This window comes from Chlamydomonas reinhardtii, chromosome 10, assembly GCF_000002595.2.
Source record: "Chlamydomonas reinhardtii strain CC-503 cw92 mt+ chromosome 10, whole genome shotgun sequence".
Taxonomy (NCBI): domain Eukaryota; kingdom Viridiplantae; phylum Chlorophyta; class Chlorophyceae; order Chlamydomonadales; family Chlamydomonadaceae; genus Chlamydomonas; species Chlamydomonas reinhardtii.
In genome coordinates this window covers 6,500,598-6,521,431 of record NC_057013.1, presented here as the reverse complement: position 1 = coordinate 6,521,431, position 20,834 = coordinate 6,500,598, and the positions used below count along the sequence as shown (strand labels likewise).

Below are 20,834 nucleotides of genomic sequence, written 5' to 3'. Positions count from 1 at the left end.
CCATCCTGAACCGCCATACCGTGGTGCCGTGGCCTGACCCGCATGAAAGCCCGTGTAGTACTGGACTCCACCGGGTGGGGCCACCCTCGCCAGCGGACTGTGCCCGACAGACCCCTCGAACACGGGTTAGCCTCACGCCTCACGGGGCTGCGTGGGCCACCCGGGCTCCGAGGATGACTGGATGAGTGCAATTGTTTGGGGGGCACCGTGCACGCCGTCTGCGTGTGATTAGGCAAGACCTAGCAAGAAGTCTGGGCTAGATTAAACAAGGAGGTGGCTGCCTTAGGGAGGCAGGAAAAGGGCTGAGCCCTCCCCTGCCGGGCCGTTATCAACCCAGCCACCGTGACGCGGGCGCCTACAGCACACGCAAATTGCACACGCCTCTATGTTGGGGGCCTTTGGCATCCCCGCGAATCCGGACGTGGCCGGTTGGGTGGGGTGCACAGTCCGTGCTAACCCGCAGCTAACAAACTAGTCACGTTACTCGCCGCCAATCGACACGTGCACCCTCAGCCCCACGCCCTGCTAGCGCCGTTCAGGCTCTCAGCCCGGCCCCGCCGCCGCCGGCGGCCATGGCGGCCGCTGCAGCTTGGTCGGCCGCTCGAAGCCCATCAGCTTCAGCAGGAGGAGCACACGGATCACGTTGGCGGCGGAGACGTCGCGGTTCTGGGGATGGGGAACGGGGAAAGAGAGCGCACATGAACTGTCCCAACCGTCAACCTGTCAATCAATCCGTCCCCAGTGCCCAGCCGTCCCCGCACATGCACGGCCCCCACCCAGGTCGTCAAGCAGTCGTTGCAGACTTTGACCGACCAGGGCCGCTGCCCCTCCTTCAGCTAGGTTAAAAAATGGCACTTGTGCCTGCGGCTGCGCAGTCCGGCCATACCCACGCCCCTCGCATCCGCCTCAATCAGCAATAGTGATACACCCACCGGCAATGTCCTCCAACTCATTCCTTGCACAGTACAGCCATTGCCATTCCTGCTCATTCCTACTACTTGCGGCCGTGCCACCGTACGGTGTGCCACCAGCAAGGGACAACCCCTAGATTCCAACTACCAGGTGGATACTTGTCACAGACTTCTATCCTGGACCACGCAACAAAGCCGCACTTACGCACGTCAGGCCCTTGCACCACCCTGCCTCCACGCGCAATAGGGTTGACAACACAGAGACAGCCCAGTTGTACATGGTTCCACCCGATCACACGCAAACTTCACTGGTCGTGCTCCTGAAACGCCTGTGCAAGGTCCGTCCAAACGATGCCCCGACCCATTGACCTTTCAACTGGTGTACAGCTGACAACTCAATAGAGGTAGCAGCTGACCTCAACACCTCCCGGCCGCCAACTGGGATCCAGCTCAGCAGCCGGTTGGGCCACAAAGACGCAAGTGCTCGCAGGAGCCAGACCGGTTGCGCGCGTACAACCAATAAAATGCTCTGGGAAAGGGTGCCGCACTCTCACCCGAGTGCTCTTCGGGCAAGTTAGCGCCGGGACACGACTGCCCACGTCCTAACAATAAGTAGGGCGAGCCCAACACTCCGCAACACAATGCAGAGCGCCGCGTACGTACACACTGCCTGCCAGCTGCCTCGCGCCAGCATACACAGCCTGTCCAGTTCTTGCCTGCCAGGCACCTAAGCTGGGCGATGTTCAGATCTACTATCTCCTGTCAGTCTATGTAGTGCCACCTAGATGGTGTAGTCAAGGATGTAGTCAGTGCACTGGTCCATCTCCTTGACCGGCTCCTTCACGATGTCGCGCTTGATGATGCGGGCCGGCACACCCACCGCCACGCTGTGGCAGGGGATGTCGCTGACCACCACACTGCCCGCGCCCACCTTGCTGCCGGCGCCCACGGTGATGGGCCCCAGCACCGTCACACCCGCGCCCAGCAGCACGCCGTTGCCCACCGTGGGGTGGCGCACGCCGCGCCCCGTGCCGCTGCCGCCCAGCGTGACGTGGTGCAGCATGGACACGTTGTCGCCCACCACCGCCGTCTCGCCGATCACCACACCCGTGGCGTGGTCTATCAACAGCCCGCGCCCCAGCTGCGCCGCGGGGTGGATGTCCACGTGGAAGGCCTCAGACATGCGGCTCTGGATGGCCAGCGCCAGGGCCTGGGGGAAGGGGAGGGAGGAAGGAGAGGGTTGACGGGTGTCTTGAGTACACATGTCTCAAGAGTGCGGCGAACAGAATGGACATAGAGCTTCCACGCCGAGGTACTCGTAGAGCCCAGCAGTTTCCGCTTATCACCCCGGCAGCCACCTTGCACGGGACGGCTGATCCCCGGACCCGCAGCAGCACCCTCCGATCCCACCTTGCGGCCTTTCTGCCATAGCCAGTGCGCCACTCGTTGGCACTGGATGGCCTGGAAGCCCTTGAAGTACAGCATGGCCTGGGGGGGGTATGGTTGATCAAGAACAAGTAAGATCGGGAGGGGGAGGAAGAAGATGCGGGGAGGAAAGATAGGGCAGGGCGCGGTTAGAACCCCGGTGACGCCGACCAATCGAACACTTCCTGCACCATCCGGGACCCTGGCAACCTGGAACTGCCATCCTGCTCCCTGCCTCAACCCGATCCCCCTCCACCTCCTCACCTGCGAGAAGCTGTCGCAGGCGGGGTCGCGGTCGTACACGGCCTGCAAGTCCGCCATGCACGCCTCGATGAGTCCAGCATCGTCCTCGTACGCCTCGCTGATGAGGCGCATGAGCTGCATGCCCAGCATGGTGGGGTTGGCTAGCTTGTTGGCCAGCAGGAACGCCATGGACTTCTCCAGGCTGGGGTGGGCCAGGATGGTGCTGAACAGGTTGCTGGCAAGGGCAGGCTCCGAGGACTGGGTCGGCAAGGGGGGAACAATGCGGGGCCTTGCCTCAGCACAGGGAGGTGGCAGCGTGACAAACGGAGTGGCTGTCCTGGTGCTCGTCCTAGCCGCTACCCATCCCGCCCCGCCGCATGGGTTATCAACCGCAGTCATCTTGGGAACACCCAGGAAACTTCCTCCACAGCCCCTCTAGCCTCTACCGGTCCCGACATGGCAGGCGCCTCACCGCATCCATCTGCGCCTCCTGCCGTATCCGCTCCCACAGCTCCGGCTTTGATAGGTGGTGGGGCATGGGCCGCCACCCGTTGGAGGGGTGCACCTCGTCCTCGCATGGGCAGTCTGCATTGCAACAGTAAGCGTGTGGATAAGCGCAGAAATCACAAGCCTGCAATAATCCCTTACGTCAAACCCTGCCTTCCCTACGCGTGCAGGGTAGCGAGGGGACGCTGAGACCCACAGACCAGTCCGGGTCTACACCCCTCACCCAAACCCCCAGCTACTGGCAACCCGACTCACTGTTCGCTTTCGCCAGCAGTGTTGGCCGCTCATCCACTGAGAGATCAGATGATGCCGAGGGAGATACCCCCGTTACAAGCTGTAGCTGCTGGTTCAGGCGTGCCCGCACGGCCTCGAGCTCCTCCCGCTCCTGGGCTGACAACCGGTCCCGGGCCATAGTGTTGACAGCAACGCTGCCGACATTCCGACTGCTTAGGAGCGTGTGTCCACCAAGCGTGCGGCCACCTGTTGAAAGACGCGGGTGAAAGCTGGTTTCAAGCGTGTGGCGGATACCGCGGCACAATCGCATAAATGCTCGGCGCCCTGAGCCGAACCCAGCCAGCCAGAACAGATATATACTCCGGCATCTTCCTCGGTAATTAGATTATGCGGCTCAGGTCGCGTGCAACACTCGCGGGCCGGGTAATCCGCCACAAGAAGCCCGCAAAACAGACCGACCGGTCGGGGCGTCCCGCTCACCAGCATAGCGCCGCGGCCGTGATGGAATTACTGATACTGCGTGCGGCCGAGAAGTGCTTGGCGCCGCCGAGCAAGTATCACTGAAGACGCTCCGCATGGTGCGATGGCCGTCTGCCGAAGCCCTGCTCAGTGATGAGGTGCACCAAATCACCAGCGGTTATCATACAAGAGTGGCGGAAAGGTACCGGACGCCTCTATACGTTTGGCTGGCTGAGAAAGAAGCGATAGTGGTTCGAGAAGCGCGCGCGACTAGACTAGTATAAGGTCACGGTAAGCAGCAAGACTTCTAGGGCAGTGCCGCTACTATGGTCAATAAGTTGCCAGGGCGACCGACAACGTTGCAGGTCGACCGAGCGAATGAATGCAGGCAACGTCATGCGGGGCGCTAGTGTACGCACCTGGTTATGATGGAGTGTATTCAGGCAGTGCGCCGTAAGGAATAATACAGACTGTGCACAGCTGAGGCAAACGACTAACTCGCCCTAGTTGGCCTCGGGTCTGCGTGGCCTGCTGGTCTGCGACCTCACGCGCAAGGCCCGCAGGCAGATTTTCCGTTGCGAGGCGATGGTCCAGGTGCGCACTAAATACGTGTTAACAAGCTAAGCGCTACTGCGTGGACGCGTCGCGGAAGCAGAACTCCTAAGGGTGTTGCAGCGTGCGCGCGCAGGCCCCGACGCCACCCCGTGCTGCGTGCTCGTGCCCCGCCTAGGCCTAGGCCGTTTGAGCTCGTTGCTGTTATATATGGTTTTAAATTCTTGCAACTGTATTAGGTAGTACGCACGACTTACTGGTCAGACGGCACTCCCGGCGTGTACGGGAGGCCACAGGCCACTGACTCATCGGTCTCACACCTCACAACACAGCGATGTGCGGGGTGCGCATTTTTTTTATCTGGCTGGTTGGCTGTGACCGTGTGCGCTTGGCAGGGCGCGCCATGTTAGCGCTTGCGGTGTGACGCGTGGTGACGGTTGCTTGGACACGGCTTTCCGGCACCCCTCAACCGCCACCCCGCAGGACGTCCCCATCATTGACATGTCCGCCCCCGAGGCAGCGGCCGCGGCGGCGGTGCGGGCGGCGGCGGCTGGCAGCGGCTTCTTCTACGTGACGCAGCACGGCGTGTCGGATCAGCTGGTGGCTGAGGCGTTTGCGCAGCAGCGGGCGCTGTTTGCGCTGCCGCAAGAGACCAAGATGGCGCTGCTTCAGGACGCCAACAACCGGGGGTACACGCCCTTCAGGGTGCGGCGCGGCCTGGGGGCGGCGGAAGAGGGGCGGGGGCAGGGCGGCATAGCCGGTTGTTTGCATGCGGTTTGCCTGGGTGAACGGTTTGCGCCACCGTAAACTCATCCACAGTCTGCGACGGTCTGCGATACCAGGCGTCTGGTAACGCCAAACATAGTTGACTCTATATGTTGTCTGTTCCTTGTTTTGGACCGCAGGAAGAGACCCTGGATCCCGCCAACCAGAAGCACGGCGACACCAAGGCACGTGCAGCACCTAGTGCGCCATTGCAACGGGCACATGTGCTCAGTCCCCGGCCCTCAGTAACCACGCACTGGCTCTTAGGATAGCGTTCAAATTGCAGTGGCGCTACACTGGTACCGACCACTCATACTCGGATACACCCGCCTGCTGCAGGAGGGTTTCTACTTCGGGCGCGAGGTGGCCCCCGACAGCCCCGAGGTGCGGGGGGCGTGGGGATGGGCTGCAGTTGTTTGAAGTAATATTCAGGAGCGCGCCCTGCGCAACGTGCGTCAACGAACGGGGTAACGGGGCTTGTATTCTGTGGAAGGGCCAACGGAAGCCGGTACAGCTTGAGTGGCTTCGACACGGCTTGCCTTCTGTCTCCTTTGCCGCTGCCGGCATATGGGTCTAACAGTGTATGGGAGAGTGTGGATTCAACCTTGGACGCCCCTGTGCCTGGTTTAAGTCTGGGCAGGTGGTCGAGACTCCAGATTTCCAACCCTGTCTGTGTCGACCGGTCTCGGCACCGCGACTACGTTACACGACGGTCCCAACCCCCACTCCAAACCCCGCTGCCCAGGCCTCCAAGCCCTTGCACGGCCCCAACCAGTGGCCGGATCCCGCGCTGCTGCCCGACTACCGCAGGGTGCGCCCAGGGCAGGCTGGGGGTCCTGGGGCCAGGTACCGTTGCCCTGCTTATGACAGGGAATTGACAGAAGCAGGGCGGGCTTGGATCTGCTTGGTTCGCTACAACAATGTCGTCTGCAGCAGTTCAGCATTACGTGGTTGGGGAGGTGTAGCCGTCCGCATCTGTATAGCTGCTATGTTAGGGCTTCATTTCCGAGACACGTTGGCGACGCATGGCAACGTGCTGCCCATGGGCCGTCATCGGGTGTTCATCACTCGGGCGCAGGTGACGTGGCAATACTACGAGGCGCTCAACGCGCTGGGCATGCGGCTGCTGCGGCTGCTGGCGCTGTCTCTAGACCTGCCCGCCGAGCACTTCACGCCCATGTTCACGGCGCCGCTGGTCACACTGCGGCCGCTGCACTATGCGGCGGAGGTGTCGGACCCGGGAGCCGGCGTGTTCGGGGCGGGTGAGGCGTGAGGTTCGAGTGTGTGGGACGCGATGCAATGTGGGTGGGTAGTGACGTCATGCAGGCATGTTGCATGGCCCTGGTCTCGGGGTTAGCGGGTTGCTTGTAGTCGGCCATCTTGTCCCCTTCCTAATTCCACCCACCCGCCGCAGGCGCCCACACCGATTATGGCATGTTGACGATTCTGGCCACTGACGATGTGCCCGGACTGCAGGTAGGCTGGGGGTTGGGGTTGTGGGACATGCAGTACGCGGTGGCACCGTGGCAGGTGGAGTTTGGGTGACAGAATCGGAATGCCAGGCATGTGGAAGGGGCGTGTTCAGAGGCACGGGTCGCCGAGACACATGTCGGTGCACGCCTCACACACCGCACGTGGGGCATGTTGAGGTGTTCGACGGCTCGGCCCGGCCTGTTGCCGCCACGCTGCGCAGACATCCACGTTGCAGACATCCATATTGCGGACATCCACATTGCGGTCCTGCCGCCGCCGCCACTACTGCACCCCCCACCTGCACCTGCACAGATCTGGCTCCCAGACCGCAGCGTTGATGAGGGCGAGGGCCAGGGCGGGCGCGGCAGCTGGCACGACGTGGCCCCGGTGCCGGGGTCGTTCATCATCAACCTGGGCGACATGCTGGAGCGGTGAGGGGGCCGCCGCGACCACGGGAAGGACGTGCAGCAAGGGCCCGACTCCACCTGCATCTGCACTCGCGCTTGCAGCCGGCGGTGCTGTCTGTTCCCGCCCCACCCCGTGCTCCCCTGTGACACTTCCTGTGCATGCGCAGTTGGACCAACGGGCTGTACCGGTCCACGTTACACCGGGTGGGTCCCAGCTGTCACACCGGCCTACCACCTGCCACGTGAACGAAGGGTCCCAGGCACCTTGCACTGCCGCCATTAAGCCTTCACACGCTCTTTCATGGACTGTTTCATGGACTCTTTCATGGACGGCTACCCGCCGTAGGTGATCAACACTACGGGCCGCGAGCGCTACTCCATCGCCTTCTTCTTTGAGCCCAACTTTGACACGCGCGTGGAGGTGCTTCCCGTGTGCACTGGCCCCGGCAACCCGCCCCGCTACCCGCCCACCACCAGCGGCGAGCACCTGCTGGCCAAGTACGCACAGACACACGCCGGCTACAACGCCGCCGACAAGGAGGCCGAGCACTGAGCCAGCCGCCAAGCACGGAGCAGTAGTGTGCAGCGTAGTGCAGCGCAACCCCAAGTCATGTCTATTAGAGCTGAAGGGTGTAGCATAGGAGAGCGGGAGAACGTGACAAACTACATGCGTTGCGGTGGTCGCATGTGTGCGTGGCCATACTGTTTCGCTGTGGTAAGTCTCCGCGCTCTGGGCGCCCAGCAAGGCAATATCTGCGTTGCCCTAGCAGCTGCCCCAGCGGGCAGCGGGCTGCGCACAATACAAGAGGGTCCGTGTCCCCTGGTATGTGCAAGCCATGCGCCCGAAAGTAGCAAGTGTAATGCCGGGTCTTTCTCCCAGACCGTCATCGGAGCGTGAGGAATGCGCATCAGCAAACTTCCAGCCAGCCAGCAACTTGTCGGTACAGTAACTCCGGCGTTCGACCAGCCATGCACTCCTGCTCTGCCGCTGCAAACTGTTTGCTGTCTGCTTGGGTAATGGGCTTCAGCTGCACCCTACGGGACCTCGCCAACCTGCCTGAACCCTGTCCCATCACATTCCCAGACCGTCATCCGCTTTGAGGCAAGGTCAGCCGGGGCGGCTGTTGCGGACCGAAGGGCTGTAGGACCAACATCCCGTCAGCTTCCCAGTTTCATGGGACAGGAGTCACAGAACTGCACATTGCGCACACACCTTCTAGCACCTCGCGGCGCTACCCTTGGCGCTACCACTCTGTGTTGAGTGCCTTGGTGGACTGACCACTGCCTGCTCTGCACTCTGCGGTGCACTCGCCGCAGCTCTGCTTGCCTACGCCTGCCCGCTACACCCCAGCACCCGCACGTGTATGTAACAGCCCTCGTGGACACAGCCACTGCCAGGAATGGCCTAACCGCCACTGGTTTCCCAGTTTGTCCATTCTACCCGCTAGCACCCGAAACAATCAAACTATTTGTACAGTCACCGCATACTGGTAAAGTGCCTGCCCGCTATGCCCGACTCACCCTTGCCTACATATTAATCTGTCGTCCGTCAATGGCATACGTGGCCATGCGGAACTGCACTTAGTTCTGGCAAAGCGTCCCAGCTCGTCCCCAACACGTACACCACCCGGGCACACGCTGCTAGCTGCACATACATCCCGCCAGCCGCTCTGTCTGTTGCTGCAGCCGCTACGCCACTACTGCTTAAGAGTTGAAGACGGCGCAGAAGGCGGCGTAGTCGATGAGGCCGTCGCTGTTGTAGGTCATGACGGGCGCCAGCGTCTCAAAGTCCTTGTCGCCCAGCACCACCCCCACACTGGCGCAGCCCGCCACCAGGTCGTGGCGGCTCACCTGCCCGTTGCCGGCGCTGTCAAAGGCTTTGAGCAGGCGCTCCAGGTCGCCCGCCACCGGCCCAATCTTCTTCTTCAGCTGCGACAGCAGCTCCACACGCCGCGCCTCGTCCGCCTTGTCCTGAGAGTGCAAAGGAAGAAGGGATGCAGCGTGAGCACCGACACATAGACTCATGTTGCGCAATTGCACGGTTCACAACCTTTCCCGCCAAGCAGTCCTAGCGCCCACCGGCCGTCCCCCCCATCTGCCCGCCCAATGTCCCACCTGGCTGTAGTCGACGTAGCCCTTGTAGAAGGCGAAATCACTGGGCGACATGAGCTGAGCCACCAGCGCCTCGTACTCCAGGTAGCCGGAGCCCTGCGCGTGGCCAAAAACATGTGCGGAAAAGGGCGCGGCGCAATCAGGTTCTAGCCGCTTCGCAAGCACATGGGCACATGGCAGTACATACATACATTCCCACAGTTGACCGCCAGATGTGCTGCGTGCTCGGAATCCCCTTGCACGTGATGTGTGCCTGTGATGCTATGGATGCAAGCCCAGGTCGTGCCGCGCCCCTTCGTCGCCCATCTATCCTTCAAGGCGTTTTGTGGACAGCCCCGGCCCGCGCCGCCATTGGGCGCTTGCGCGCTTGGACCCAGCCCTTACGCCCTGCCTCTCGCCAGCCACCTGCAGGCTCCTTGGGTCCATCCCCCTCACCCCACGAACGCCACGCTCAGTCCCCCATCTCCCCCGCCCACCCCCTTTTGTTCCCACCTCGGGGTCGTACACGAAGTACAGCGCCATGAGGGAGTCGTCGTCCAGCTGCATGCCGAACGTCTCCGCCATGTTGCGGAAGTCCTCAAAGTGCACGCGCCCAGAGCCGTCGTTGTCGTACATCTTGAACAGCTTGCGCATGCGGAACGCGTTGTTGTTGCTGTTGCCCAGCTTAGCCTCCATGCGCTCGCGCATGGTGCTGATCATCTTTTGAAGCCGCTTCCTGCAGTCGTGCAAAACGGATATCGGGTCAGAAGCGGGATGAGCTGCGGCACGTAGCTGGATGGCCGTACGGCTTGCAGGCTCGCACAGCGCATTGCGCCGAGTCTTCACGTCACTCTACCCTGCCAGGCAACGCTGGCCGCCAGGGCAACGCGTCCCACTACCACTACCGCCAGCACAACTCACTCTCCCACACGGTTGAAGGAGCTCTTGTAGATGTTTGTCAAGCTGGAGGTTGTCTTCACCAGGTCCTCATTGCGGTTAGGGCTGCGTAGTTGCTCCGTGCCGTTGAAGGGAGCCTTAAAGTCCACGCCGTAAGACGTCCGGAACGGAATGATGCGCTCATCGCCCAGCGCGATGTTGCTGGTGGGCGGCTTGAAGGACGCTTGGATGGCCGTCTCTTGGAGCGCTGGCCACAGGTTCCCTGGCTGAGGCTTCTTGAAGTTCTCCGGGTTGTTGCAGGGATCCCGCACGGGGGAGGGCTTGGGGGCTGTCTGCGTGCGTGTGTAGATGAACGACTCCGGCGAGGGATCCTTTGTCTCCAGCTGCGCCATCACAGGAGTCTTTTTGTAGGTCTCCTGTAAACCCTGGACATAACCGGTGTACCTGCAAACAACACCCGCCACAGGGACTCGTCAGTTCAGCAGTGCTTCGAAGCTGGTATTTAGTGAAGCCCAGTTCAGAGGCCAGGAGCGCCATATCTTCTTGGGCGCTTGTCAAAACATTTCTGTTAAAGCCGGCCGCAGCGCTACATAACGAGGCTCGCTGCGTATCCATGTTATGGCCGCTCCTGGCTGCGCTGCTGCTCACCCTGGAATCTTCCATTCCGGCTCCGTAAACGGAACCTTGGTGGTGGAGCCAGACATTGTTGAAGTGCGCGAACGAAGTGTTCTGCGAGGTTTGTCTAGTCTAGAATACAGCCGCTAAGCTTCTGATGTGCTCAGTGAGTCTAGAACAGGTGCGCGTATCGTTAAGGATTGATTGTGGTTTACAAGAGCGAGGCACAAAGTGGCCCCATAAACTTCGGCTACAAGGTTGTGCGGGATGCATGGCAGCCTAAAGGCTAAAGAGCGTGCGCGAATGAAGCCCTGGACTGATTACATATCAAGACTTATATTGAAATATGCCCCCTTGTAAGTTTTTAAGGGCTGCACGGGCGTTCTGAGGGGCCCGCTTGCACGAACCACGGGTCCGGTCGTTCCGGCAAGTGCTGCTCTTGGTCATGCATTGTCTAAAATTACACTAAATGCGCGATCTGAGTGACTCGGTGCGGTCGCGCTGTTATCAATCGGTCGATGTTTCGATGCAAGTGGCACCAGCGCAATCGCAACAGCAGTAGTCCATTTATACTTTAGACACGACTTCGAGCACTGGATTTGTCACCGAGACACCCCGCACACGCATACCTCGGACTCGTGGACCTGTCTCAAGCTTCTCCGGAGCTAACAGCCACTTCTCTGTAAGTTACTGTTGTTAGGTTAACTGCACCATACGGTAGCCTAGCTTGCAGACGAAGAGACGCTGCCCAGTAGACCAACTGCTGCAAAAGCGAGGCGCCGTGGTTTCAGGTGCAAGGCTCGCGCCGGCCGACTTAAGAGCTAGGTTGACACCTAATATCTTAGAGGTGATGGCCTCGGGGCTCGACGTCGACATGATGGTGAGCCCGGAGCCCGGCGCGCTTGCGTGCCAGACCTGTTCACCTACTCCAGGGCGGGGTGCGACCTCGCTCCAGCGGTAACATTCCGGTCAGCACCTGTGGCGGCGCGCAGCTGTATTGGGAGGAGTATGGACCGCGCGACAGCGGCAGCAGTAGTGCGGGGGCCCTCTCACCTGCTGCTGCTCCTTCTACCGTGGGCTTCCCTGCTGGCCCCCCTGCCTACGACAAGCGGTTGCTGCTCATTAATGGTGCCAACGGCAAGATTCCCTTTTTCGGCCATGCCATACAGCACTTTGTGAGGCTGGGTTACACGGTGAGTGCGGACGGGAAACCGGACGGCAACGCAGGCCTCCGTGACTCACCTTCCTCATTCAGTTCCTGCGCCGGCAGCACCACAGTAGCCTGTTGAACACTTCAAGTGGGGAAACGGGTCAAGCAACGTAGCAGGGGACGTGAGAGAGCTAGCTAGCCGTCAAGGCTGTTGAATTTTGGCTGTCAACAGCAACAAAGCATTGGCGGGTTCGTTCACACGCCTGGACCCCTTGCCCACCCATGCGCTCAGGTGTTGGTGCACGAGGCCCGTGGTGTGGGCCGCAGCAGTGCTGTCGGGCCGCCCGCCCGCCAGTCCATCCGGCTGCTGGCGGCGGACACGCAGGCGGTGGCCAACGGCGTGTGGGGCGCCCACAGCCGCTTCCACCTGCTGGGGGCGTCCCTGGGCGGCATGGTGGCGCAGGAGCTGGTGTACCGCCTGGTGCGCGGCGGAGACAAGTGAGTGACCAGTGCGACAGACGGGGGCACATCACAATAGCAAATGACTGTACTTGCAATTGCAAGGCCTGTTAAAGGACTGGATGCAACGGTGCCTGCAGCAACTGGCTACACTTCTCCAGCCTATGCCAGTAGGCAGAAGCGCCCCTGATGGCAATCCTAATCAGGTGCTTTGGTGCCTCTGTTGTCCCTCTGCTGGGTGTCCTGCTGCTGGTGACTGACTGCGGGCAGCGCTGGTGGCCGCTGCCCTGGCGCCGGGAGGGGCGAGTGCGGCGGCTGGTGCTGCCGCAGCTGGGGTTCAGGGAGGACGACGGCGGTGCGGACTTCCGCGAGCGCTTCGGCCGTCAGATTGAGGCCTGCTACTCCGCCGCATGGCTGGACGGGCCCGCACCGCCACTGCCCGGCAGCACTAGCAGGGGCGAAGGAGGTTGCAAGCCGGCAGCTGCGCCGGGAGACACGGAGGCAGGTGCCGCTGCCTCGGCTGGCCCCACCACACGGCGGCAGGTGGTGACTCGGCTGTGGTGCGAGCACTGGCGGGAGCTGTCCGCCATGCGGGCCACCCCCGAGGACGTGCGGGCGGTGACGGGGCAGATGAGCGCCCAGTACAACCACTACCTGGGGCCGCGCAGGTGGGGGGGGGTGAGCGAGCGAAGTGCACAGGCATTAGCTCAAGTATGCTGAGAACGTGTTCATTTCGGGGCTGTCGCAATGACAGTTGCAGCAGGGCTTGCATCTTCGGGGAGCGGTGTAGCCGTGTAGGTGGGCGGCAAGAAGCGGGCCCCAATGCTTTGCAGGCCCTCGGGCGAGAAAGATTGGGCATTTCCGGGGGTGCATTCTCGCCGCGTGGGACTGCACACGGTCCCCGAATGGCCGAATCTCGCCAAGTACCCCTTTCCCGGGAGGTTTGGGGAGCCCCCCCCACATGCTTGAAACTGGGCATTTTGGGGCCCCTGGATGCCGTCGTGGGCGAGAGCGTGGTTAGGGCCCTTCTCGCCTGCGGCGGCTGCCCACCCCTGGAAGATGCAAGCCCTGAGTTGTAGACTTGAGCGAGCAGAGTAGAGTAGATACGACAACTCGGGATAGCTGGGCAGTAACTGCGCCTTCTCACCCGCTGCTGCCTTCCTGTGCCTTCACGCCCCCTTCCCTTCCCCACCCAGGGCCGCCCTCATCCGCCGCAGTGGCGTGAAGCTGGGAGTGGGGGTGTCCTCGGCGGACTGCTTCTACCCGGAGCACAGCCAGAGACAGGTGAGGGGGAGGGGCGGCTCCGAGTAGGTGGCTGGACGCCTGGAAAGGACCGGACCATCGAGAGGATGCGCTAATGACACCTTGTATTGCGGTTGTAATCGATCAGCTTGCGTTTATCCGGTCTACCGCCTACCAGTAGCAGCCGCAGCCAGCCTGTGCACTGTGTGCAGGCTAGTCGCACGCCGCCCGTCGGCCCGTGTGATGTCCACTAACGCCGCAGGGGGCATGCATCCGCACACGCGCCCATGTTCTCGCTGTCCCCCTTTCCCCCTCCCTCGCGGACAGCTGGCAGAGGCCCTGGGCGCGGAGGTACACTGTGTGGCGGCTGGCCACGCCGAGTGCCTGTGGCTGGACGGGGTGGCGCTGATGGTGGGGGCGGCTCTGGCTGTGTTCAGGGACAGCCGCGTGTAGCTGGGGTCGGCCAGATAGGTCGGGGGTGGGGCGCCCGTTGAAGTGGATATGTAGATGCATCTTGACTTCGGTGCGAAGGCTTCAAGCTGTCAATACTTCCGTCATAGCCGGCCGACAGAGAAAGTGGTCGTTGTACCACGGAACAGGGAGATGGTCGCGTGTGTCAGGCGCCTGGGGCACCGTAAGCAGGTCACAAGGCAGACTGTGCGTAGCTTACGCACTTGATCTTGCTAGAGGAGGCGATGTCACGACTCTCTGTAACTCCTCTCGCCCTCAGTCCGGCCAGTTCAGACATATCTGGGTCACAACTCATCGGGGCAGACGGCATGCACCTAGCCCCAGGTCAAAGAGCTCCGAGCTAGTACGCTCACATAACCAAGCGCGCTCAACCCTGCTCCCAGTTCCTTATGCCTGCACATGCCAACGTCCAGCGCCGCATCACTGAGCCGCCCACGCCAGAGTCATACCCCGCGCTGCTGCCGTCAGGCCGTTCATCATGACGCTCCGGCCGGCCGCTTCTGCTGCTCCTCATCCCACCTGTGTATACATAGAGAACATACACACACACGCACACACACACACATCTCCATCGCATCAAGCACACGACGCAGACAGAATGTTTCGAATGGTGCAGCCATAGGGTTGGGCTCGTGTGCATCAGGCGGGGAACGTGCGGCAGCTACACACCCCATCCCTCCCAAGTCCCGGGCTCCTTCCCCCTCCCGCCCCCACCCCCACCCCCACCCCCACCCCCACCCCCACCCCCACCCCCACCCCCACCCCCACCCCCACCCCCACCCCCACCCCCACCCCCACCCCCACCCCCACCCCCCACCTGACCAGCGCCGCCAGCAGCATGTCCATGGGCGGCTTGAGCAGCTGCCGGATGAAGCGCCCCTCCACTCCCCGGGCGCGGTCGTTCAGGGCCTCCACCTCGCCGCGCTTGGACTCAAGCAGACGAGCCAGCCGCCCGGCCTGGAGGCAGGCAAGGCACGCAGCAGGCAGAGGGGTCGGGTCGGGTCAAGAGAGACAGGCTGGCGGGTGGGCGGCCCTGAGAGCTCCGTTGTGGGGTGCCAAGCCTGCGGACAGCACTGCGGGCAGTCGCCCCACCTTGTCTCTCCGCGCGGGTGTGTTGGCGGGCAGGCAGCGCCACAGGTGCCGGCACGCCTCGTTGACGGACAGCACGGTGCGCCGCAGGAAGGCCAGTGTCTCGGGCGGCACGGAGGAGGCGGGGTCGCGCAGCAGCGCACTGGCGCCGCCCGGGCCAGAGGCAGTCGCGGCGCCGCCCGGACCTGCGGGACGTGATCCGAGGGGTCGCGGGTAGGTACTCCTACTGGTGAGGTAGCAGGGACTTCCGCACTCAGCATGTGGTGGGTCCTACACGCGGTGCACCGTACGGGCGCCCAGCTGCCGCCCCAGCACTATGACCTCCCTCCTCCCGCCCTGCACCCCCACCCTCTGCCTCACCCGCAGCCTCCTCCTCCGCCAGCGCTCGGGCCAGCGGTGTGGCCTCCAGCAGCGCCTCCTCCGCCGCACACCCCTGCAGCGGCGGCAGCGGCAGGCAGCCGGGAGACACACAGCCCAGCACCGCTGCAGCGCCCGACAGGCCCGGCCCGCCGCCCCCACCTCCGCCGGCCCCACCCCAGCCGCCGCCCATGTGTGCTGCTGGCGCCGCCCCGCCGCCCTGCTGCCCGCTGCGCTCAAAGTACCTGCGGGGGTCGGCAATGCTGAGGGCGTCCAACTGGCGTGCGGGCGGCTCGTGCAGGTCCTCAAGACCCGCGCTGTGTCGCCGCCGCCGCCGACCCAGCAGCCCCCCGCCGCCCTGCCCCTCCCCGTGTGGGTCGCCGCCGTTGCTGCCTGGCCCCGGGTCCGCGCCGTCCGCTCTATGGTGGTTGTGGTTGTGGTTGTGGTGGTTGTGTTGGTGATGTCCGTGGTGGCCGTGGTGGCCGCCTGCTGCTGCCGGTGCGGTGCCTTTGAGCTGCGCCTCCACCCGGGCCAAAGCCTCCACACCCTGTGCGGAGGGGGGCAGGGGGGGGGGGGCGGTGAGCAGGCGCTGCAGCAGGGCAGAGTGGGTGTGGGCGTGCATGCACCGTACATGTGTACGGCACGTGTGTGCACACGTGTGGCTAGGTGTGCCCAACATGCCAGCGGGCAGTCGGCCCCGCACCAGGAGCAGCTGCGGGAGGCTGACAGGTCCCCACGTGAGGCCCCCTGTAGCTGAAGGATGCATTTGCACCCAGCCAAACCCCACCCATCCTTCTCGCCTCCGCCCGCCGGCACCAGAAACGACTCCGGCGTTACCCATCCACCTCTCCCCTCTCCCCCCTCTCCCCCCTCTGCCCCCACCGCCCACCTGCAGCACCACCTCGCCGTGCTTGTTGATGGCGGCCGCCAGGTCGTCCGGGTCGGGGTCGGCGGCCAGCGGGTGGTGATGGCCCCCGCTGCCTCCGCCGCCACTGCCCGCCGCCAGCTCCATCTCGGGGTCCTGCGGCAGTGGAGGTCCGTGTCACGAAGTGCAGGTGGGGGTGCGTGTCACGAAGGGCAGGTGGGGGCGTGTCCGGACCCACCCCGACACCAAAGCACCCGACCCACATGCGGCCGGGCCCCTGCCTTCAGTCCTTTTCCGGGTCTGCTCGCGAAACACCCGCCTGGTGCCGCGCCACCCGTCGGCCACCCTCCCTGGTCTTGGGGGTCCCCCCCCCCCACCCACCCGGGCTCACCACCGCCATCACTCACCCGGGCTGCCGCGTGTGCGGTGCCGTGTCCGCTGTACCTCTCCGCCGCCGCCGCCGCCAGGTCCAGCTCCGGATCCACTGCCTCACGGTGCGCCGCCGCCTGGCCCGGCCGCCGCGCCGCCTCCGCCGCCACCGCCGCCGCCGCCTCCCTGAAGATGTCGCCGCCGGCGTCATCCGCCATGGCGCCGCCGCCCGCCGCCGCGGCATTGGGGTTGATGCCCTCAGCCCGGGCCTTGCGCTTCGACTGTGTGAGCGCACGTGTGTGTGTGTGTGTGTGTGTTTGTGTGTGTGTGTGTGCGTGTGTGTGTGTGTGTGTGTGTGTGTGTGTGTGAACGTGTGAGAGATCACAAGGAAAGGTAGGACGCAAGACACCGTCTGCGTGTGTGTTGTGTGTGCCCATGAGTGGTGTGAGGGCGGACCTCACACGACAGTTCAGCTCCCGCCGTTTGCTGGGGCGCTCACTTACGCCCCGCCCAGTGCCCACCCTAGGCAGTAGCCCCTGCCCCCAAGCTTGCAGCACGTCCCCTTGCCTCTCCCTCCCTTCCCTGACCTCGCCATTCCAATTATTGTGGAACTAGAATGACCTACCCTCCCCCCCAACCTCCGCCCCCCCCCCCCGCCCACCTCCTTGTGCATCTCATGCCGGACGTATCGCCGCCAGAAGTCCTCCTCCGCCATGCGGTGCGGCACGTGCTCGCGGTAGGCGCGCAGCACCGCCGGCTGCTCCGCAAAGATCTGCGCCACCTGCTCGGGCGTCAGGCTCACACGCAGCACACGTTGGTGCCGCCCGTCCACCTCGGCCTGCAGCAGGCGGGGTGTGTGTGTGAGGGGGGGGATCAGGAGGGGGGGGGCAGCCAGTTCCGGAGTTCCCCATGCATGGCCAGCTGGTGAAGTGGAGGATGCGGGGTTTGGGTATCGCCACAGCATCGCTGACGTGACCAAAAGCCGACAAGTCCCCGCATACTGGGCCGCACATTACTGGCAACGGCCGTCACAACCGCTCTCACACAGCGCCCTCTCACACACACGCTCCCTCACCTCCACTCGCTGCAGGATGTTGCTCAGGCCCAGGCGCCGCCGCCCCGGCAGCCCGCCCGCCCCCGCCGGCCCCGCCGCCGCCGTGCCCCAGCTGGCCGGCTTCGCCGCCGCCAGCCGTGCCGCCACGCCGCCCCAGAAGTCGGCCTCGCCCACCACCCCGCCGCCCACCAGCTCGTCGTACAGGGCCTTGAGGTCACTGAGGGACAGGCAGGTGCGGTGCAGCGCATGGCAGGCGTGGCTGTGCTCAGCAGCTCGGCCCCAGGTGACAGTCAGGGTCTCGGGTTAGCCCACGCTCTGCCCCAGCGCAAGGCCGGGAGGAAGGAGGCTGACGGTGGTCCCACACCCGCTCATCAGCTCCCTAGCCTTGCAAGCGAGAGCTCCCGGCCGCTCATTGCTGCAATGACAGGTCGGGAAATCTATGAAACCATGCATAAACAACTTCTAGCCGCCCCTGCTACCCCGCTATTCATGTCACGCGCACTCACGCGTCCCGTGCAACCATCTGCTGCCGCTGCTGCCTGGTGAAGCCGCCCGCCACTGCTGGCCCAGCATCACCACCGCCGCCGCCGCCACTGGCTGCCGTGCCGCTGCCTGACGCCGCTGCCGCCACCGCCGCAATGACCTGTTCGACATGCCCATGGGAGGACAGGGCACGTCGTACGAGACAGCATCGCGCATGCTGAGGTGCCGGAATACAGGATACCACGACCCAATCGCCACAACAGCGCACCCACGCTTCTCCGGAGCTAACAACCGACACCAGCAGTACACATACGTCACATTTACTGGTCACCTTTGTGAGCACGTCCAGGGCCGCATCACGGTCCGCCACGCTCTCAAACTGGAACACATGCGCCGCGGCGCCGCCGGTGCCATTGGTGAAAGTGATGCGCACCAGCGGCTTGTCCTTGGCGCGCTGATTATCTAGAGGTGGAGTGTCAGGCGCATGCCGGGAGTGTGTGGGCTTGGCAACATTGCTTCGCGTGGTGCGGATGCGGGTGCTTCCGTGACGGCTCGTCTTTACTTTCCCGGGGCTGCCCGCTCCCCTGCCAGCACCCCACCACCTCCTTTAAACAACAAGCTTTCTATATCACCCATTGCCACCCACTTGTAATGCATGACAGGGGAATGCGCAGCTCCTGCACACCCGTGGCTCCGCTGGCTGCAGGCTGCCACTTTAGGCTGGCGCTCGCGACCGTGAGGTAGCCCTCCGGACCGCCCGGGCCCAGCCAGGCGCGTTTTGTTATGAGCTGCTGCTCGTGCGCCATCTCAGGTGTGAATTACAGCATGCGTCCAGTTTGCGAGGAAACCAAATGCCGACAATTATCAGTGCGAGCAAAGATCAAACCGGTTAATACCATGTCGCATTCTAGAGCAAATACAGAGTAGTTAAGCAGCTGCGCGCTCTCTCCGTGCCAAAGTGAGCGTACTGTGTTTCGCACACAGCACAGCGTGGCGGTGGGTTGCGAATAGCAAGTCTGCTTCAAAGGATATGATAACTAAGTACTATCTAAATGATTTGGAGTGTGGTGGTTGATATGTGCGAGGCATGAGGGCGTGCCAGTGCGGGGGGCCCGCTCGCGCCCTCTCTCGCGCTTCTCCGTTCCCTCCCTTTATCTCTGGGTCGTCCCCCCTTCTCCCTCCCTCTCCGCCCTCGCGTCCCCCGGCCTCCTCAAGCTTACGCCTGGAGTGTGGTTGAACAACCCGTCTCATTACAGCATCCGCGGCCTTTTCAGGTTCTCCTGGTCTCGGGGGCGCGGGGCCCTCGCCACCCCCGCCCCCCGCAGTCCAGGCGCCGCGCCCCACCCGCACGGCTCACACGCTCACACCGACGTCGCGCGTAGGATTGAATCCTATTCAACGCCGTTACACGGGAGGCCACAGGTCTGCCGCTTCTACGGATACCGCACGAGTGGTGCTTGTAGTGGTGCATGGCAACGTGCTGCCCATGGGCCGTCATCGGGTGTTCATCACTCGGGCGCAGGTGACGTGGCAATACTACGAGGCGCTCAACGCGCTGGGCATGCGGCTGCTGCGGCTGCTGGCGCTGTCTCTGGACCTGCCCGCCGAGCACTTCACGCCCATGTTCACGGCGCCGCTGGTCACGCTGCGGCCGCTGCACTACGGTATGCGGCGGAGGTGTCGGACCCGGGAGCCGGCGTGTTCGGGGCGGGTGAGGCGCGAGGGTCGAGTGTGTGGGACGCGATGCAATGTGGGTGGGTAGTGACGTCATGCAGGCATGTTGCATGGCCCTGGTCTCGGGGTTAGCGGGTTGCTTGTAGTCGGCCATCTTGTCCCCTTCCTAATTCCACCCACCCGCCGCAGGCGCCCACACCGATTATGGCATGTTGACGATTCTGGCCACTGACGATGTGCCCGGCGGACTGCAGGTAGGTTAGGGACACGGTCGCCGAGACACATGTCGGTTCACGTGTCACACACCGCACGTGGGGCATTTTGCAGTGTTCGATGGCTCGGCCCGGCCTGTCGCCAACACGCTGCGCCGACATCCACGTTGCAGACATCCACAACGTACCGCACACGCCTCCCCCATATGCCCACTTACGAGATCACTGCCTCTCCACCGCGTAATAGTGTATGGCTGATTGGCTGCTGATGGGTTTGAACCGCCGAGTCGCGGATGCAAGCGCAAAGCTTGGCGGCGGTGTGGCTCAGTCAGTTGCTGTTGTGGATGTGCTGCCTTGATTGAGATGTTCTGATGCGCGGGGCCCATGCTACCGGAGCACAGGACACACATTGACACTCCACAATGTTTGGGTTGCAAGGACGCAGTGCATTCCGCGGCCAGCGGGGTTGGCAAAGAGCGGGTGGCACAGCAGCGCCACGGGGGGCTGGTTATCGATACCTGGGAGGCTGGTGCAGGTATACTAGTCAATCGCATAGGCTCGGTACATCGTCCATGACTCAGGATGACTCCAGGTGGTCAGATGTTTGACAAACCCTGAAGAACGAATGCCGATGCAGCCATCCCCACCATAGTTTCGTTCATACATGTTGGCCTCTCCACTTCTATACCAGTGCCCCTGGTGCCGATTCGTATGCATATTCATCAGTTCATATAGCCGCCCCCCATACAGATAGCGCACAGCATCCACTAACGCATCCTCCCTGCCTTCCAGTGCCACATTGATTCAACAGGTGTTGCGGCTCTGCTGGG

General features: G+C 63.2%; 6 protein-coding genes across 8 annotated transcripts; 3 read left to right on the top strand and 3 right to left on the bottom strand.

Moving 5' to 3' along the window:
• Positions 1–253: 253 nt before the first annotated feature.
• On the bottom strand, positions 254–4,226 carry CHLRE_10g466750v5 (uncharacterized protein). Of its 2 annotated transcripts, XM_001698404.2 has the most exons (7): positions 4,199–4,226; positions 3,801–3,922; positions 3,342–3,566; positions 3,052–3,164; positions 2,601–2,837; positions 2,322–2,399; positions 254–2,121 (listed from the first exon to the last, which is right to left on the bottom strand). In XM_001698404.2, the coding sequence occupies exons 2-7, from the start codon at positions 3,895–3,897 to the stop codon at positions 1,693–1,695; spliced, it is 1,179 nt and encodes a 392-aa protein (XP_001698456.1). In that variant the 5' UTR covers positions 3,898–3,922; positions 4,199–4,226; the 3' UTR covers positions 254–1,692. The 2 variants fall into 2 exon arrangements, with proteins under 2 accessions (XP_001698456.1, XP_001698457.1); XM_001698405.2 differs by lacking the exon at positions 4,199–4,226 and having other exon boundaries at positions 3,801–4,139.
• A 93-nt stretch (positions 4,227–4,319) lies between these two features.
• CHLRE_10g466700v5 (uncharacterized protein) lies at positions 4,320–7,849 on the top strand. Its single transcript, XM_001698593.2, has 10 exons — positions 4,320–4,373; positions 4,815–5,036; positions 5,237–5,281; positions 5,436–5,480; positions 5,842–5,907; positions 6,175–6,358; positions 6,511–6,572; positions 6,882–7,000; positions 7,144–7,180; positions 7,323–7,849. The coding sequence occupies exons 1-10, from the start codon at positions 4,365–4,367 to the stop codon at positions 7,527–7,529; spliced, it is 996 nt and encodes a 331-aa protein (XP_001698645.1). The 5' UTR covers positions 4,320–4,364; the 3' UTR covers positions 7,530–7,849.
• Positions 7,850–8,108: 259 nt separating this feature from the next.
• On the bottom strand, positions 8,109–11,039 carry CHLRE_10g466650v5 (uncharacterized protein). Its single transcript, XM_001698403.2, has 5 exons — positions 10,613–11,039; positions 9,989–10,408; positions 9,581–9,803; positions 9,092–9,184; positions 8,109–8,947 (listed from the first exon to the last, which is right to left on the bottom strand). The coding sequence occupies exons 1-5, from the start codon at positions 10,666–10,668 to the stop codon at positions 8,681–8,683; spliced, it is 1,059 nt and encodes a 352-aa protein (XP_001698455.1). The 5' UTR covers positions 10,669–11,039; the 3' UTR covers positions 8,109–8,680.
• A 130-nt stretch (positions 11,040–11,169) lies between these two features.
• On the top strand, positions 11,170–13,905 carry CHLRE_10g466600v5 (uncharacterized protein). 2 transcript variants are annotated; one of them, XM_043067267.1, is made up of 6 exons: positions 11,170–11,459; positions 11,749–11,772; positions 12,022–12,227; positions 12,395–12,856; positions 13,385–13,472; positions 13,758–13,905. In XM_043067267.1, the coding sequence occupies exons 1-6, from the start codon at positions 11,430–11,432 to the stop codon at positions 13,881–13,883; spliced, it is 936 nt and encodes a 311-aa protein (XP_042920663.1). In that variant the 5' UTR covers positions 11,170–11,429; the 3' UTR covers positions 13,884–13,905. The 2 variants fall into 2 exon arrangements, with proteins under 2 accessions (XP_042920663.1, XP_042920664.1); XM_043067266.1 differs by having other exon boundaries at positions 11,512–11,772.
• A 12-nt stretch (positions 13,906–13,917) lies between these two features.
• Positions 13,918–19,159, bottom strand: CHLRE_10g466550v5 (uncharacterized protein). Its single transcript, XM_043067265.1, has 11 exons — positions 18,765–19,159; positions 18,450–18,580; positions 18,142–18,278; positions 17,657–17,852; positions 17,243–17,419; positions 16,620–16,862; positions 16,237–16,368; positions 15,351–15,894; positions 14,994–15,175; positions 14,719–14,858; positions 13,918–14,420 (listed from the first exon to the last, which is right to left on the bottom strand). The coding sequence occupies exons 1-11, from the start codon at positions 18,922–18,924 to the stop codon at positions 14,378–14,380; spliced, it is 2,085 nt and encodes a 694-aa protein (XP_042920662.1). The 5' UTR covers positions 18,925–19,159; the 3' UTR covers positions 13,918–14,377.
• A 350-nt stretch (positions 19,160–19,509) lies between these two features.
• Positions 19,510–20,635, top strand: CHLRE_10g466526v5 (uncharacterized protein). Its single transcript, XM_043067264.1, has 2 exons — positions 19,510–19,829; positions 19,982–20,635. Exons 1-2 carry the CDS (start codon positions 19,605–19,607, stop codon positions 20,006–20,008), a joined length of 252 nt encoding a protein of 83 aa, XP_042920661.1. The 5' UTR covers positions 19,510–19,604; the 3' UTR covers positions 20,009–20,635.
• Positions 20,636–20,834: the final 199 nt, after the last annotated feature.

What these genes read in the sequence shown, in the direction of transcription:
- CHLRE_10g466526v5 (XM_043067264.1), top strand. Translation starts at nt 19,605, where the DNA reads ATGGGCCGTCATCGGGTGTTCATCACTCGGGCGCAGGTGACGTGGCAA. An exon ending in AGCCGGCGTGTTCGGGGCGG is followed by an intron (nt 19,830 to 19,981) that starts GTGAGGCGCGAG and finishes CACCCGCCGCAG; the next exon opens with GCGCCCACACCGATTATGGC.
- CHLRE_10g466650v5 (XM_001698403.2), bottom strand. Translation starts at nt 10,668, where the DNA reads ATGTCTGGCTCCACCACCAAGGTTCCGTTTACGGAGCCGGAATGGAAG. An exon ending in ACTTCGTGTACGACCCCGAG is followed by an intron (nt 9,185 to 9,580) that starts GTGGGAACAAAA and finishes GGCCACGCGCAG; the next exon opens with GGCTCCGGCTACCTGGAGTA. An exon ending in GCTACGTCGACTACAGCCAG is followed by an intron (nt 8,948 to 9,091) that starts GTGGGACATTGG and finishes TTGCACTCTCAG; the next exon opens with GACAAGGCGGACGAGGCGCG.
- CHLRE_10g466550v5 (XM_043067265.1), bottom strand. Translation starts at nt 18,924, where the DNA reads ATGGCGCACGAGCAGCAGCTCATAACAAAACGCGCCTGGCTGGGCCCG. An exon ending in GGCATGAGATGCACAAGGAG is followed by an intron (nt 16,863 to 17,242) that starts GTGGGCGGGGGG and finishes GCGCTCACACAG; the next exon opens with TCGAAGCGCAAGGCCCGGGC. An exon ending in ACGGCGAGGTGGTGCTGCAG is followed by an intron (nt 15,895 to 16,236) that starts GTGGGCGGTGGG and finishes CCCTCCGCACAG; the next exon opens with GGTGTGGAGGCTTTGGCCCG.
- CHLRE_10g466750v5 (XM_001698404.2), bottom strand. Translation starts at nt 3,897, where the DNA reads ATGCGGAGCGTCTTCAGTGATACTTGCTCGGCGGCGCCAAGCACTTCT. An exon ending in ACGGCCGCGGCGCTATGCTG is followed by an intron (nt 3,567 to 3,800) that starts GTGAGCGGGACG and finishes GTCTTTCAACAG; the next exon opens with GTGGCCGCACGCTTGGTGGA. An exon ending in AGGAGGCGCAGATGGATGCG is followed by an intron (nt 2,838 to 3,051) that starts GTGAGGCGCCTG and finishes TTGCCGACCCAG; the next exon opens with TCCTCGGAGCCTGCCCTTGC.
- CHLRE_10g466700v5 (XM_001698593.2), top strand. An exon ending in GGGGGTACACGCCCTTCAGG is followed by an intron (nt 5,037 to 5,236) that starts GTGCGGCGCGGC and finishes TTTGGACCGCAG; the next exon opens with GAAGAGACCCTGGATCCCGC. An exon ending in TGGCCCCCGACAGCCCCGAG is followed by an intron (nt 5,481 to 5,841) that starts GTGCGGGGGGCG and finishes CCCGCTGCCCAG; the next exon opens with GCCTCCAAGCCCTTGCACGG.
- CHLRE_10g466600v5 (XM_043067266.1), top strand. Translation starts at nt 11,430, where the DNA reads ATGGCCTCGGGGCTCGACGTCGACATGATG. An exon ending in GGCTCGACGTCGACATGATG is followed by an intron (nt 11,460 to 11,511) that starts GTGAGCCCGGAG and finishes CACCTACTCCAG; the next exon opens with GGCGGGGTGCGACCTCGCTC. An exon ending in CGGAGCACAGCCAGAGACAG is followed by an intron (nt 13,473 to 13,757) that starts GTGAGGGGGAGG and finishes CCTCGCGGACAG; the next exon opens with CTGGCAGAGGCCCTGGGCGC.